At 44.1% G+C, this 16,536-nt stretch overlaps 1 protein-coding gene across 1 annotated transcript in view; it reads right to left on the bottom strand.

Moving 5' to 3' along the window:
* LOC124713246 (NPC intracellular cholesterol transporter 2-like) overlaps positions 1–16,328 on the bottom strand; it is a 34,690-nt gene extending 18,362 nt beyond the window's left edge. The window contains exons 1-2 of the mRNA XM_047242933.1: positions 16,273–16,328; positions 1,877–1,984 (exon numbers count right to left, since the gene is read on the bottom strand). Of these exons, the coding sequence (XP_047098889.1) occupies positions 1,877–1,904 (28 nt within the window). The 5' untranslated portion in view covers positions 1,905–1,984; positions 16,273–16,328. The remainder of the gene's footprint in view (positions 1–1,876; positions 1,985–16,272) is intronic.
* Positions 16,329–16,536: the final 208 nt, after the last annotated feature.

Below are 16,536 nucleotides of genomic sequence, written 5' to 3'. Positions count from 1 at the left end.
TTCGCAGAAAGTTAGTGAAAACACTTTCTAGCGGGCTACCAGCGAGGCGTGGGAATGACTTATGTTCCCAGGCAGTCTTGGCAGGCAAATTCCCGCGTTTTCTGCAAAACAGTAACGGAGATTGGCTTGCTCAGGGCATAGCTCAGTGACGTAGCAAAATCGATGCAGAAATTGGCGCCAAGATCTCCATTGGTGGATAGGTAGTGCTTCGGCAATAGAGTGGAATTTTCCGCCGGTTTTCGAGTTGCTGATTGGAACGTTTAACCACGGCCACTGTCGTGGGGGCGGGAATGTTCTGTGTTCGGCTTGTACGGGTGCTCTTGAGGGGGTGGGCTCTTGCCTTTCGGTCGGAGTAGGTTACAAGACTGAGCTCTCGCTGCTCTGGACAGCCTGCCTTCCGTTGGCTGTCTAATATACTTTCATTTATTTGTAACTGTTTGACGAAGTTGCTGAAGTTCCGACTTCAACGTAACTTTCTGAGTACAGTTGGTAATTGAACTTTCTGCGTACAAGCGGCCTATGTTGCCTGTCTTGAGCAGTTTTGGCTCAAGTCGACTGTATCGGAGTTACTGTGTGACTTCGCTTGTTAAAATCAATCACTGTACCGTCAGTGATTGTGTGGCGAGCCATCTTCGTCTCCCTCAGAGGCGCTATTGATAGGAAGTCTTTAGTATGGAACAACTAGACCAGGATAATTTGTTTCTGGCTATACTCGTGACATTATCATCACCACGACGGGACGTCGGAGCAACCAGCCATCGCTTCCGGTACGCCAGATCGTGTCCTTCCAGTTAAGAAGACAGCTTGGTAATGTATGTCCGCAGCACCGGCAGATTTGGTAATTTTGCTCTGTTATAAACAGAGCCCCGCAGAGCGCACCTGTTCCCGTCTTTTCTTACGTGGTTCTGTCTTGGGTGTTCATTGTCTGAGTTCTCACTACCGTAACAGCAATTAATGCTGGGTTGGCTGGGTGTTTCTCTTAAGATTGGAGTTGCAAGGAATTGGCTCCACATACCACTTGGTCATAAACGTCACAAGCTAGATTGCGGACAACTTCACCTTCACAGCATTTATTTGAGTATCCAATTTGACGTATTGTAAATGTTTTATGTGTTGTGTTTATTATTTTGAGTTTAGTCATAATAAATCAAATTGTTATTTTGGACAGAACTTTCATTCTGTAGATCGGCAGAGCAACCCTTTCATTTCTCACCACATTAATGAAACTTATTTATCAAATTAAATTATTCCAGGTGCCAAACTCTTTCCTACCCCACTTGCAGGGTCGATTAGAGTCAGTTCGCGTCTCTTCTTAATCCATGTGCAACAGCAAAAGTCGGAGTTGGAAAAGGGGGGGCTTAGAGCATTATTTCCATATGAAGATTCTAGAAGAATTTAATGTTAAATACACTGCTAGCCCCGGCTCCTCGCAAGCTTACACACTACTTAACCTAAATTATCCTAAGGACAAACACACATCCATGCCCGAGGGAGGACTCGAACCTCCGGCGGGACCAGCCGCACAGTCCATGACTGCAGCGCCTGAGACCGCTGGGCTAATCCCGCGCGGCGAGACGGTGTGCTGTATAACCCAATAAGAACTGAGCTTGAGAATGTGAGTCACTTGTCCATATCCTATATCTGCATACACACTTTACAAACCATTCTACACTGCATCACAGAGAATATTACTCTCCTATGTTAGTCACTCTGTGCCCAATGAACGTTGCGTTTACTTGTACAATGTTCGTTGAAGATTACTACAAATACAAAATATCTTCCCTTATAAAACGCTACCTATCAGGAGACTGTGATTGCACAGTGCTGTTGCGTTCTTTGTTGACATAATGGCTGCTGCACCTTTCATATACTGTACCTGCGACAAAGGTGACGTTCCCCGACATGCTCTCGCCCCTGTAGAACACGCAGGGCGGCACGTCACAGTCCAGGATATCTACTGACACTGGCGGCGTTCCCGTCTCACCTGCAACAGGAATGGAAAGTGTCAGTACAGCTTCCTCCAAAATGCTAAGCATCCTTCAGTACCAGAGAAAGAAACGAGATCAACTGATGAATGTTTTAGTTTGTGTTTTCAAGTGGTTCCGACAACAGCGATTAGGCGATGTACTTTTGAATTATTCGTTTAGTCATAATGAACCGTTTCGAGTTACACTCGGGCATTGGCTATGCCAGTATACGAATGAAACTAGAGCACCGTCTCGAATGTGACAATAGGATATTTTATCACCACAGATGTCAAAGCATGTTTTGGAGTGTACTCCCATGCTGACCAGAAGACCCGATAAGGAATCCTTGCGGTAGACGGTTCCATTGCTCCACCAGTGCAGTTGAGAATCGATAGATGGTCGTTGGTTCATGAGCATATGCTGCAATACCTGTCCACAATGCATTCCACGCGTGCTCAGTGGGATTTAAGTCTTTGGAACGGACAGGCCAGACCATTCGCTGCATATCCTCTCGTTCCAAGAGCCCCTCCAATCTGTGCTGTCCGATGCGGTCGCGCATCCGTAACAGTGAAGTAAAAGGTGAATGGACCCGGAAAAGACGCGAATGGGGTAGGAGTGCAGTGTCGCAGTAACGTTGACCGGAAAATGTACTGTGTCGAAACATACTGTGTACGACATTATTGCCATACAACCTTATGTCTCCCGACAACTTAGTACCGGGACTCCAAACCGATCGTGTTCGACAATGCTGGATGTAGCCTCATATGGAGAGAGGTAGGAGCACATAATGCACTCAGGAACAGACCCTTGTAGTTGAAACTAAGTAGCTGAAAGTTAGTAAACATCGTTTTCACCTATATGAAGTATAAAACAAACACGTCTATACATAAAATGAAACGTCCCGACTAACTGACTATATGACTCCTCATCGCCCAGCCCAAACCACTAAGCACTGAAACTTGAAATTGCAGACTCTCTATTGAGGCACTTCTGAAGCTAAAACTACGCGAATTGGTATTTGGTTCCTCAGTCAGAAATAAAATAAATACCTGTCTCATCATTTTCGGAAATTCAACCGCTAAGGCAGTAAAATAGTGGGTGAATTTGCTAGATTAACTTTTGTCGTGAATCTGGATGAGGAATCGCATGCCGAACTCCAAGTGAGGGATTTTCTCTTCATCCTATTGGGGAAACCAGTTTGACGAGTGCAAGCTGCTGGTGCTGCAGCTCGTGTGTATGCTGCACGGTACTCTCAAAGTCGCAATTCCGATAAGAATTTTTTTCGTCGCCTTCAGGAAATCGATAATCTTCGTCCCCAGGTAATGGACAGAGGTCGTCCAGGGACTATTCGTACTCCACAAACAGACAACGCGATTTTAAAACCGTTCACCAATCACCTGGGCGAAGTATCCCTGATATTGCAAAGCAGTTACGGGTGTCACAAAGACTTATTGTTGAAGTGTTGTAAACGAAGACCACCTTCGATGAGTACAGTTTCGTGAATGGTTTTTGTGCCAACTGGAAGATAACGGACATGTTATAAATAACTTGACATGGACTGACGAATCTAGCTTCACTCGTGAAGGTATTTTCAACCTCCGCAACAGCCATTTTTGGCCGTTGGGAACACAACCCACCACTCAGCCATGAACGTGGCACGCTTTGGCACAAACCTGTGAGCTAGAATCGCGGGTGGAGTGCTTTTGGGTCCTTACCTACTGCCAGACAAGTTGAATGCGAATCATTATCATACGCTTTTTTGCAATACGTTGCCTGACGCATCAGAAAACGTTCAGCTTGGTGTTCGAAGCTATGGTTTCAGCATGATGGTGCTTTAGAATGAATGTGCGTAACTATATAAATGAAGCGTTTCCAGGGAAGTGGATTGGTCTTTGGGGTCCAATGTTCTGTTGTCCATGTTCCCTGGATCTTAATCAACTAGATTTTTATTCGTGCAGAGACTTAAAGGAAAAAATTTATAGTACTCCACCCACAGATGTACACGAGCTAACAGCTCGTGGGATGTAGTTGTGCCGCGTAGGATCCAGCAAGGTATAATCCAGCGAGTAGCGAAGTGTTAGCGGATACGAGGTGACTCTGAACATCTTCCCTAAAGTGAACGCTGCTCGTAGTCGTAAGTACCGGCTCTCTGAAGACAAGCCTGGATGTCAAACGTACAGGATGGAATTACCGTGCGTAGTGTGATGTGCAATCTAGTGCAGCTTACGATTCTGCTGTATCCAACATTATTTTCAGGTGGCTTTATTTGTTTCATGGACGAAACAAAATGGTCGTTTCCGTCTGTAAGAAATTCGTGTTATGTCTTAATGTTTAAATAAAGATAACAAACACTAAGAAATATACAAGATAGCGTATTACGAAGGTGTAAATTGGATATAGTTTTTATGTTTTAACTGAATATAAAAAGGTTTGCGCGAACGCGATTCGAACATCGGCGTTCTCCACGGCATTTTCGTCTCACAGAGCTAACTGGACAGCTCCAGCATAGTGCAGAGCTCATGCAGCCTGTTCTTCACCACGCTGCACACAGTTACAGCGTTGCCAGAGCTTCGTTTTTTAAATCACATTTCTATTAAAACTGTTGGAGGGACTAGATTTTGCTGGATACACTTTTGTCTTGAATTTGGATAAAAACTGCTTGCCGACCGTCGAGTGGGGCACTTCTTCTTCACACAGTATATGACACTCCTTTTTGGGAAGTGAGTTTCACGATTGCACGCCAGGGGAATACTGGTATTTATTTCAAAAATTGGTAGCCAATAGGAAAAATAAATGTGTGACTACAGCTTCAAGCAAATAATTTTTTCTTGCCCTCCCCCTACATATGATTTCTTGCTCAAGCGCTGATAGCTGGTATAGATACAAACACAGGTAATGAACACTTGTATTACTACGCTAAGGACACAAGGTGAACTCTGCCTAAGTATTTCAGTCTAGGCGTATGATCCACCAGCAAATCCCTCCTGCGACCAATGGGTTTCTTCCTAATTCTTCTCTTGTCCCCTTACCCAATACGTATTTTACAGTCATTAAGAGTGAAGCTACAGTCGAAGTATTCATCATCAGGAGTATCTTTGCACGCTAAACAATATTACATTGGATGCAATGCTTTTTTTCCGAAGACTACGCCTAATGGTAACAGTACACTGAATATGCTGCCTTATCATTCATTACAAATTAAGTGGCTGTATTGAACGAGAGATGGTACGGGCGTTTGTGGATTTGCCACTGTCTGAAGACTCCACACGAACGAAGGGTGATTCCTGTTCTGCTCTGTGTGTGTGACTCTCTAGGACCACAACTCTGCACAGATCAGTATTTAACTGCTCTTCTCTTCTACTTCTCCTGATTGGAGGGGTCTTTGGTGCTGAGACAGATTAAATCATAGAAATAATTAATGCAATAATACTGAGTGGCACAAATGTTGAAGGTTTTTTTAATATAAGAAAATTTGCTAGTATTAAATATTCATGTAATGTTGATCGTGTTAGGACAGCAACCAGCCACTAATTTACTTTGAGTTCCTTTATTCAAAGGAAACCGTTACCGGTTTCGAATCGTTGCGATTCATCATCAGACGGTTTACACGCTTTCTTTCTACATTTGGTGTGTTTTTTACAGATTAATTGTCCTAAATTATAGATAAAACACAATTACAAACACGCCACACACAGATGGTTTTGTAATAAAGGAACTCAAAGTAAATTTGTGGCTGGTTGCTGTCCTAACATGATCAACATTTGTCTTCAAAAACAGCCACGGTCTCCAACATGTCATCATATGACAAAATTGCATTCATGTAATGTTCTTGAAGATATAATTCTGGAACAAAGAATTTCATCAGAGACCATCGGAAACAAGCGAAAAAGAAAAATTTAAATAACTCTACTAAATATATATATATATATATATATATATATATATATATATATATATATAGACGTAAACTAAGAAATGAAGAGTTACCTATGTCTCGTTGTGAGAAGTACTGTGGAGAGAGAACTGCCGAAAGCAGCAAAAGTGGCACCACGTCTTTTAAACATTTCGTGGAATTGAAAGTTCGGCAGGCAAAGTTCGCACCACACTGCAGGCCGAACAGCAGTGACTGGACAGACGTAGGAAGAAGTAAGAAACACACACAGGACAACTTCTGTCGGAATGAAAATTAAAACTCCACCCAGTAGTATGCTAAAGTGTTCTGATGTTCCTTCAGGTAACTTGTTGGTGTGAACTGAAAGAAGAAAGCTCAGAAGACGGCCAACTACCGCTTTGACTACTGAAACTACCCTTATTATTGCTGATCACCCCTCCGACTACAGCCAACTAATTCTCTGACTGTTGACGACTCCATCTCAGATTAACACCAGCTACTTCTATGACACTTATACGCAGAATTTTCAGTCTGTGTCGCACTTTCTTTCTTCTAATTACCTGTTTCGACCGTTTGACATCATCACACCAATAAGTTAATCAATCAATACAACGTATTACGTCAAATACACCCTGTATAAGTACATATAGCCGGTACGACTAAGTACAATTTGACGTAATACGTTGTACTGATCTTTTAAAATTTTCGATATGGTGATGACAGTCTGCCGAAATTCGTAAGTAGATGAAACAGAGTAAGATCTAGCCCGAGAGTTTTGTGTAAAAATGCACCACGGTCGCCGACCTCTACAAAGCCGTCTTGTGTTACATTATTCACTTCTCTTACAAATGGCGACTTATCTGACTACTGTTGACCACTTCTCTTACTGCGGCTTACTACTCGTTCCGTGCATGATGCTGCCTGCTTCTCTGACCGCTGATAACTACATCTCCGCTTCCTAATGACTGCATCTCTGACTACTGCCGACTACTACCACTGACTACTTCTCGGACTACTTTCAGTCTACTAAAAGCTACTTCGACTGCTGGTAGTTACAGTGACTAGAACCGATTGTTTCTTTGACAACACTCGACTGCTTCTCTAACTAATTCCGAGTACTTCTATGACTAATATCGACTACAGCTACTACTGTTGGTACAACAACAGACATTTCCCGTCATTAGAGGGAACTGCTTCGGCCTCCTACTCCGCAGAATGCACAGAGATCCAAGGTCCTTCCATAATGGGGGTCTGTGGATACTGTTAAGATGTAGTCAGAAGCAGATAATCGCAACATCTGCGCTTTTTGTATCCACTCACCTCATCTCGGTGGCTTCGTCACGGCACTGCCAATAAGAAGACCACAACCACAGCAGAGGGTTCATCTCATCAATATGCTTCGCTCTACGCTTTGCTGCTAAGATTCTCCCTGAAGCCACATGTTACACTATGCGTAACTACAAAGAACTCGCAGCAGGATGTCATCATACAGCCAAACAAAAATCTCTTAGATTATTAATCTCACTAGTGAGTATAATTGTTTCTATGTATTGCGAACACATAGAAAGAAGGATCCTTTATTGTATGATTATATGATAGCGGAACAAACACTGGTACAGTTACTTCTGTAAAATACCTGGGAGTATGCGTACGGAACGATTTGAAGTGGAATGATCATATAAAATTAAATTGTTGCTAAGGCGGGTGCCAGTTTGAGATTCATTGGCAGAGTCCTTAGAAAATGTAGTCCATCAACAAAGGAGATGGCTTACAAAGCACTCGTTCGACCTATACTTGAGTATTGCTCATCAGTGTGGGATCCGTACCAGGTCAGTTTGACAGAGGAGATAGAGAACATTCAAAGAAGAGCGGCGCGTTTCGTCACAGGGTTATTTGGTAAGCGTGATAGCGTTACGGAGATTTTTAGCCAACTCAAGTGGCAGTCTCTGCAAGAGAGGCGCTTTGCATCGCGGTGAAGCTTGCTGTCCAGGTTTCGAGAGGGTGCGTTTCTGGATGAGGTATCGAATGTATTGCTTCCCCCTACTTATACCTCCCGAGGAGATCACGAATGTAAAATTAGAGAGATTCAAGCGTGCACGGAGGCTTTCCGGTAGTCGTCCTTCCCGCGAACCGTATGCGACTGGAACAGGAAAGGGAGGTAATGACAGTGGCACGTAAAGTGCCCTCCGCCACACACCATTGGGTGGCTTGTGGAGTATAAATGTAGATGTAGATGTTCAAGTTATAATAATCAATTCCAAGTAAATTTACATCTAATTAAAGGGGAACGTCGTCGTTTACATGCTTTTAGCCTAAATCAAGCTTCCTCGTGTCTGACAAGTAATTTCTTTTCCGGTACCTAAATTCAATAGTTACTGCTTACTTAGGAGTAACTACGTTTCGATTGGAACCCTATTTACTGATTAACTACACACTCCTCAGAACTGGACTGTGATATCATAAATACTGCAAATGCGGGAGCACTTTAACGTAAGGCGAGTTATTTTCTTACAATCGCCATTTTGATAGCGACATCCGAGATGATACAGCTAACCGTGGAAAACGGAACTAGATAACCGTGTAGTCCCTTGTACATTCCCTTAAACAACGTGATCGACGTCGAAAATACGTGCGTTCATCCCACAGAAGATTAAAGTATGCCCCGAATGAACAAGCAAAGAACTTGTACGACTAAAAATGTGGCTCCGTTTATGACTCGTTGCTTTGCAGAGGAAGCTGATTCTGTTTCACATGTTGCAGTGTGTATCTGAGATGCAGGCCCCCCTCTTCAGTATCTGATACTTGATACAACTACCGGAAACTACTAACACCGTGTCAATAGAAACAGTAAAATTAGCAACACTGCACTTGAGGTGGCTTGGTGCGCGCAGCTGTGTACACAAAGGAGGGATGCACGTGTCCCGACGTCAGATATACTCACATGTTTGCACAGTGGTGGCCGATGCGGCGCTCACCAGCAGAAGCAGGCGGAAGGCAGTCCAGGCAGCAGCGGCACGCATCTTGCTCTATTGCTCAACTTTGCTTTTGTCCACCCGTTTAAAGCTGAGATAAGTGGACCCTGTTATCAAGAAACGCACTGATAGAGCCGTCCTTTCTTGTCTTGCGCAATATTTGTCGTCAAATCAACGTGCTCTTCACCTGAAAATCTTCCTGAGGGGTCAGGTGACACCTGGCCCGGTTGATAGAACACTGTGAGAGGTCCTCGCTAGGGTGACAGCGGAAACCTCCACGATAATGAAGGCGGAGAGATTGGATTTCTATATGGTGGCAAGTGTGACCGAAAATTTAATTTCTGAAATTAACTCGTCCAGTCTTAACCACTTGTTTCCTTTTTATACACACGACCCTGTAATTCCAATTACACGGTTCAGTCACATTAATGTGACCACATGTCAAAAGCTCGAATAACTACCTTTTGCTTCCGCCCCTGGTAGTTGAGTGGTCACCTAACGGCTCGGGTTCGATTCCCAGATTTGTCGGACTTTTCTCCGCTCAGGAACTGGGCCGTAGAATCTACCAATTTTTTTCAAACATCAGGGAACGTCTGAAGATGAATCATCTAAACCCAAGTAGGGGCATGGTTTACTTTCTCTCGGGTCATGGCCCGTACCCCATGTACCTCCACCGCATGGGACTCACTCAAAGTGATAACTGCACATGTGGCGTAAATGGATCACCAGAACACATGGTTTTTCACTGCCCATTACACATCGAAGACATAACACCTGCACAACTACAAATACAAACGCCGGCCGGAGTGGCCGTGCGCTTCTAGGCGCTGCAGTCTGGAACCGAGCGACCACTACGGTCGCAGGTTCGAATCCTGCCTCGGGCATGGATGTGTGTGATGTCCTTAGGTTAGTTAGGTTTAATTAGTTCTAAGTTCTAGGCGACTGATGACCTCAGAAGTTAAGTCGCATAGTGCTCAGAGCCATTTGAATCTACAAATACAAACGCAGGACGACATAAATACAGCCATCAGGAATAAAGACACATGGGAGGAGATTAACCGGGTGACAAACGAAGTATCCCAGGTACTGCACAAATCCTTTAAGCAATCAAGGCTGTACGACACATTGCGACCAGAGACACAAAACGGAACTGTGGGAGACTACCAGCTCTGATGAAGAGAATGATACAGATGTTGGGGAAAACACAGATTCGGAAAGCAGCAACAATATGTCACTCACTCAAACTCAATGACGACTCTCAACACCAAGAATCTTGCCTAGCTAAGCACCAACCCAACACAGTCAATTACGAATAACGCTTTAAACGTGCGATGCGGACGGGGAATGGATGGCTCGAAGTACATTCCGAGCCCTCCATCCCCTGTTGGCTACACGGGGAGAGTCAGACCGCTTTTTCCGAACACCTTCAAAACATCTCCACCACCCTCACAAATCCACAAATCAAACTCACATTTCAAAGTCTCATTAGGTTAAGTATAGCAGATAAGTTAGATTAAGAATTCCTTGCATGAGTTTCTTTAATTTGTTTCCTTTCTTTATTTTAAACCATTTTTCGTAAAACATACCGAGATTAAATTCCAAATTGTGTCTAAACTGTCAAAGCTTGTACATAGAAATGTGATATCACTCAACAATAAAAGATAAAGGTGAACAAAGCGGAAACTGGTCCGCCTCCACGCGGCAGGGACGGGCAACATCGAGGGTGGCCGGAAGCTAACAAACTTGCGGCCATTCACGATGGCTAAGAGACCAGAAAACCTTGTTGGGTATATCACAAAAGTATTTTTTGTGGTGAAAAAAGGACCAGCCGTATACCCACAGGCGGCTGGTCACCCACCTGGTTTAATGAAAAAAAAATGTCCTTATCATCATCATTTCATCCCCATCGACACGCAAGTCGCCCAGGTACCGTCAACTCGAAAGACTTTCACCAGGCGAACGGTCTGCCCGACGGGAGGCCCTAGCCACACGACATTATACCACCTTTTGCAGCAAGGAGGTGTAGGAAGAAAGTCAGTGAGGTTCTGGAAGACACGGACATGGATGTAGAGTCATGTTGACTCCAGTACCGTGGACAGTCCTGCTAGGTTTCTACGTTGAGAATCCATAGCGAGACCAGCCCGATAGAAGTGATCCCACATATTCTCGATTGTTTTAAATCCGGGGACATTGGGGCCAGGGGAGTACGGTAGACTCAATTTCCTGCTATTAGAACCACGCACATACACTGCGAGCTGTGTGACGTGGCAGTGTCCTGGTCGTAGGTGCCATCGTGCTGAGAAAAAAACAAACTGGTTGTAGCGGGGAATGCTTGTGATCCATTGTGCCTTCCAGAATGATGAAATCACCCAGATAGTGCCGAGAAAAACCCCAGACGATAGCGCTCCCTCCTACAGTCCTTATTAATATACACTACTGGTCATTAAATTTGCTACACCACAACGATGATGTGCTACAGACGTGAAATTTAACCGACAGGAAGAAGATGCTGTGATATGCAAATGATTAGCTTTTCACAGCATTCACATAAGGTTAGCGCCGGTGGCGACATCTACAACGTACTGACATGAGGAAAGTTTCCAACCGATTTGTCATACACAAACAGCACTTGACCGGAGTTGCCTGGCGAAACGTTGTTGTGATGCCTCGTGGAAGGAGGAGAAATGCGTACCATCACGTTTCCGACTTTGATAAAGGTCGGATTGTAGCCTATCGCGATTGCGGTTTATCGTATCGCGACATTGCTGCTCGCGTTGGTCGAGATCCAATGACTGTTAGCAGAATGTGGAATCGGTTGGTTCAGGAGGGTAATACGGAACGCCGTGCTGGATCCCAACGGCCTCGAATCACTAGCAGTCGAGATGACAGGCATCTTTTCCGCATGGCTGTAACGGATCGAGCAGTCACGTCTCGATCCTTGAGTCAACAGATGGGGAAGTTTGCAAGACAACAACCATCTGCACGAACAGTTCGACGACGTTTGCAGCAGCATGGACTATCAGCTCGGAGACCATGGTTGCAGTTACCCATGACGCTGCATCACAGACAGGAGCGCCTCCGATGGTGTACTCAACGACGAACCTGGGTGCACGAGTGGCAAGACGTCATTTTTTCGGATGAATCCGGCTTCTGTGTACAGCATCGTGATGGTAGCATCCGTGCTTGGCGACATCGCGGTGAACGCACATTGGAAGCGTGTACTCGTCATCGCCACACTGGCGTATCACCCGGCGTGATAGTATGGGGTGCCATTGGTTACACGTCTCGGTCACCTCTTGTTCGCGTTGACGGCACTTTGAACAGTGGACGTTACATTTCAGATGTGTTACGACCAATGGCTCTACCCTTCATTCGATCCCTGCGAAACCCTACATTTTAGCGGGATAATGCACCACCGCATGTTGCAGGTCCTGTACGGGCCTTTCTGGATACAGAAAATGTTCGACTGTTGCCCTGGCCAGCACATTCTCCAGATCTCTCACCAATTGAAAACGTCTGGTCAATGGTGGCCGAGCAAATGGCTAGTCACAATACGCCAGTCACTACTCTTGATGAACTGTGGTATCGTGTTGAAGCTGCATGGGCAGCTGTACCTGTACAGACCATCCAAGCTCTGTTTGACTCAATGCCCAGACGTATCAAGGCCGTTATTACGACCAGAGATGGTTGTTCAGAGTACTGATTTATCAGGATCTATGCACCCAAACTCCGTGAAAATGTAATCACATGTCAGTTCTAGCATAATATATTTGTCGAATGAATACCCATTTATCGACTGCATTTCTTCTTGGTGTAGCAATTTTAATCGCCAGTAGTGTATTCGCAGAGCCGTACACGTTAACAGCCATCTATTCGATGAAGCATAAACTATGATTCATGTGAAAAGGCCACCTGTCACTATTCAGCGGCCGCCCAGTTGCTGTACTGGTGTTCAAATCCCAGTCTTCATAACCGATAAGTTAGATTAAGAATTCCTTGCATGAGTTTCTTTAATTTGTTTCCTTTCTTTATTTTAAACCATTTTTCGTAAAGCATACCGAGATTAAATTTCAAATTGTGTCTAAACTGTCAAAGCTTGTACATAGAAATGTGATATCACTCAACAATAAAAGATAAAGGTGAACAAAGCGGAAACTGGTCCGCCTCCACGCGGCAGGGACGGGCAACATCGAGGGTGGCCGGAAGCTAACAGCATGGGTGTACGAATCAGGCGTCTGCTGCGTAGGCCCGTACTCAGCAACGTCCTCTGAACGGTCATTGAGGGGGCACTTTTGGTAGTCTCTTTGTTCATCTTGGCGGTCAGTCGCTCAACAATTGCACTTCTGTTCGTCCGTGCACATCTCCGCGGCCATTGTTCAGCGGTCTCGTCTACGGTCCATGGTGCACCGTAGTCGCCTCGGCACCGGTATTGTGTAGCGCCATTTTGCCAAGCTCGGTATTCTTTAAGAACAGTGGCGCGCGAATAGTTTACAAACTTAGCCGTTTTGGGAATCCTTCCACCCTTGGCCCGAAAGCCAATGATCATGCGCAGTTGGACGTCAGATAAATAGCTCCGTTTCCGCTTTACGACAACCATTGCGCTGTTTCCTCGTCGCTCTGATATCCTTTATACACCCTTCACTACTAGAGCCGCCGCCTGACGTCTGTGAGTGGTGATGGAACGTTGACGTCGAACATAGGCGGTAGTCACATTAAAGTGCCTGGGACGTGTACGACAAAAGAGCGTTTTAGTAATCACAAAATTACTATGTTATTAGTGATGTAACTAGGCCATTCGATTAGAAGGACACTTGTCTGAGATACAATACCCCAAACCCTAGGAAATCGGAATCCTCTGATAAACTCAATCACAAAATCAAATCTTGCTTTGGCACAATCGACATTAAATTACTCCTAAAGCGAGAAAAGCTCAACCAATTCGGGGAAACATCTAAAGACGAAAGAATTATAATTTTTACCATGCAAGAAACAAGACTTCCACATGAGAACACCGTGGAGTTTGGAAATTACAGACTTTTCAAAAGTAAACCAAACGCAAGTATCCTAAAAATACATCCCATCTGATTACTGCATGCGCAGTTTTACAAGTCATGCTTTTCATTCCTTGAAATATGCGAATAATAAATACATTGTGATTAACGCAAACCTGCCAATCAGCAAGAAAATAAAACAAACACGGAATGTAAAGATGTCATGTGAAGTGGTAGAAAATATAATCCCCCAAAATCGAATAAATTATGTGAAACTGTTAATCGGTGCTCTTAAACATACCGGTCAAAATGGAAGGAGACAAGCAGAATTTTGTAGAAATTATAATATCAAAATTACGTCAACTTATTTTGCGAAAAAAACTTTCAAAAAGTTACATTGTGTGCAGTTAACAAGAATATAGGTGTTTCCTACATTGAACGTATCTAAATCTCACTCCCACATCACATTCAAGTATGCAAAGGAACAAATAAAGAGACGGTCCATTATATGCGTCGAATGAAACTAAATATAAGGCCTCATAAAATTCAGCAAAAGCATGCCAATAAACCTAAATTTCATATCAACAAAATTCAGTTACTGCTGTTAGCAAACGAACTCAACAAAACGCAGGCACAAAATTGAGAGCATTTCAGACAGAACTATCAAAACAGTCCAAACAAAATTTGGAAGCAGAGGCTGAAAAATGTCATTGATGGAACGGAGATTTTGAATAGGCTGTAAAACCTCGACCTCAAACATTCAAAACACGAAATAGTAACAAATCAATAAGTACCCTTGACGTGTTACTTTTAACTAGAAAAGAAATTACAAAATTAGTTATACAAAGTACTAGGTAGTATGAGAACAGCCAACTCCATGAAATTAAAGAAGATTTCCGGAAAAACAAGACCAGAAGTTTCTATAAAACATTTAGAAGGAAGCGTAATTGTTATCAGTCCTTAAATCTCTCCTTCAAGAAGGAAATTGAACAATTGATACTTAACAACCGAGAAAACTGCAGATAACTTTGCAAATATCTTAAAAAATTCTTAACCACTCCGAGCCCACTGAAAGATTTCACCGGATATATCCCTTAAACAAGTTTATATCCACGTGAACCAAATGCAACAGAAATTGTTAGACAAATTATAAAGGTTAAAAATAACAAAGCATCTGGCGAAGACAAATTATTACTGAATTCTAGAATCAGTTATCCCAGAAACCTCAAACGTAATTAGAGTAATATTTCAAAACATTTGCGAACTGAGAAAATAGCGGAAGAAATTTTGGATGACTCGAAAACTGCATTGATACATCCACTGAATCAGAAGGGAGACAGAAATGTTAATAATTATAGAGTGATCTTACCTCTTGGTGTTCCATATAACATCCTATTTCATTGTTTCCTGGACCGAGCACAATAAGAACCCAAACACAAAATTGGCGAATATGAAGCTGGTTTCATATAAAATACGCCCCACCCAACAATGCTGCGAACATGCACTAAGTATGTACCATCTGATTATGAATAACTAAGCGATTCGAAATCGCTGATGAAAAATAAAAATTGCAGAATAAAACAAAAGGCGACTGGTTGCAGTTGTTGTTGTGGTCTTCAGTCCTGGGACTGGTTTGATGCAGCTCTCCATGCTACTCTATCCTGTGCGACCTTCTTGATCTCCCAGTACTTACTGCAACCTACATCCTTCTGAATCTGCTTAGTGTATTCATCTCTTGGTCTCTCTCTGCGATTTTTACCCTCCTTGCTGCCATCCGATGCTAAATTTGTGATCCCTTGATGCCTTAGAACATGTCCTACCAACCAGTCCCTTCTTCTTGTCGTGCCACAAACTCCTCTTCTCCCCAATTCTATTCGATACCTCCTCATTAGTTATGTGATCTACCCATCTAATCTTCAGCATTCTTCTGTAGCACCATATTTCGAAAGCTTCTATTCTCTTCTTGTCCAAACTATTTATCGTCCATGTTTCACTTCCATACATGGCTACACTCCATACAAATGCTTTCAGGAACGACTTCCTGACACTTAAATCTATACTCGATATTAACAAATTTCTCTTCTTCAGAAACGCTTCCTTGCCACTAAGGATGGGGCCCCTCCACGCCCGCACCAACGTGGTGACCAACACAAAAGTTCGACTGTCACCTCCGTATGCATGTTAGTTTTGAATCAAGGCGTCACAGGATGCAGGCTGTGATGTTATCCATGCGTCTGGGTAAGGCTACTCATTAACATGGTCCATCAGGAGATAGTAGTGGTCGAAAGCGATCGAAGGGTAGCGGTTGTAAGAGCAGAGGAAAAAAAGTGCCAAGGCCAGCGCCAAGGGAAAAAAACCTCTGCGACAGTAGGACGGGAAGTAAGAGCAGTAGCGGTTTGCTAGCTGCGACAGAGCATGCAAGGTGAGCGTGAGGTATCGTGCAACGTTACCTATGTACTGCGTGGTCGTTCGCTGGGTCAGTCCGGTGCCGCGGCTGGGCTCCCTCGTTGTCTCCTGGGCCGGCCGCAGTGGCTTACTCCCTGTAACACAAAAGTTCGGCGCGGCAGCGCGGCGACGCTTGCGCGATGAAGACTGCCCTGGCGGTTTTCTTCTTTGCACCTTTCACCTGCGGTGCTGCTGGGGCAACCGCTGGGACAGGCGCGCGAACGTCCTTCTGCGAGGTCGCAGGAGTGTTCGCAGGTACGACTGCACTG

Source organism: Schistocerca piceifrons, chromosome 1, assembly GCF_021461385.2.
Source record: "Schistocerca piceifrons isolate TAMUIC-IGC-003096 chromosome 1, iqSchPice1.1, whole genome shotgun sequence".
Taxonomy (NCBI): Eukaryota; Metazoa; Arthropoda; class Insecta; order Orthoptera; family Acrididae; genus Schistocerca; species Schistocerca piceifrons.
Note: the sequence above shows the minus strand (reverse complement) of the source record. Positions and strands in the feature narration are given on the sequence as shown.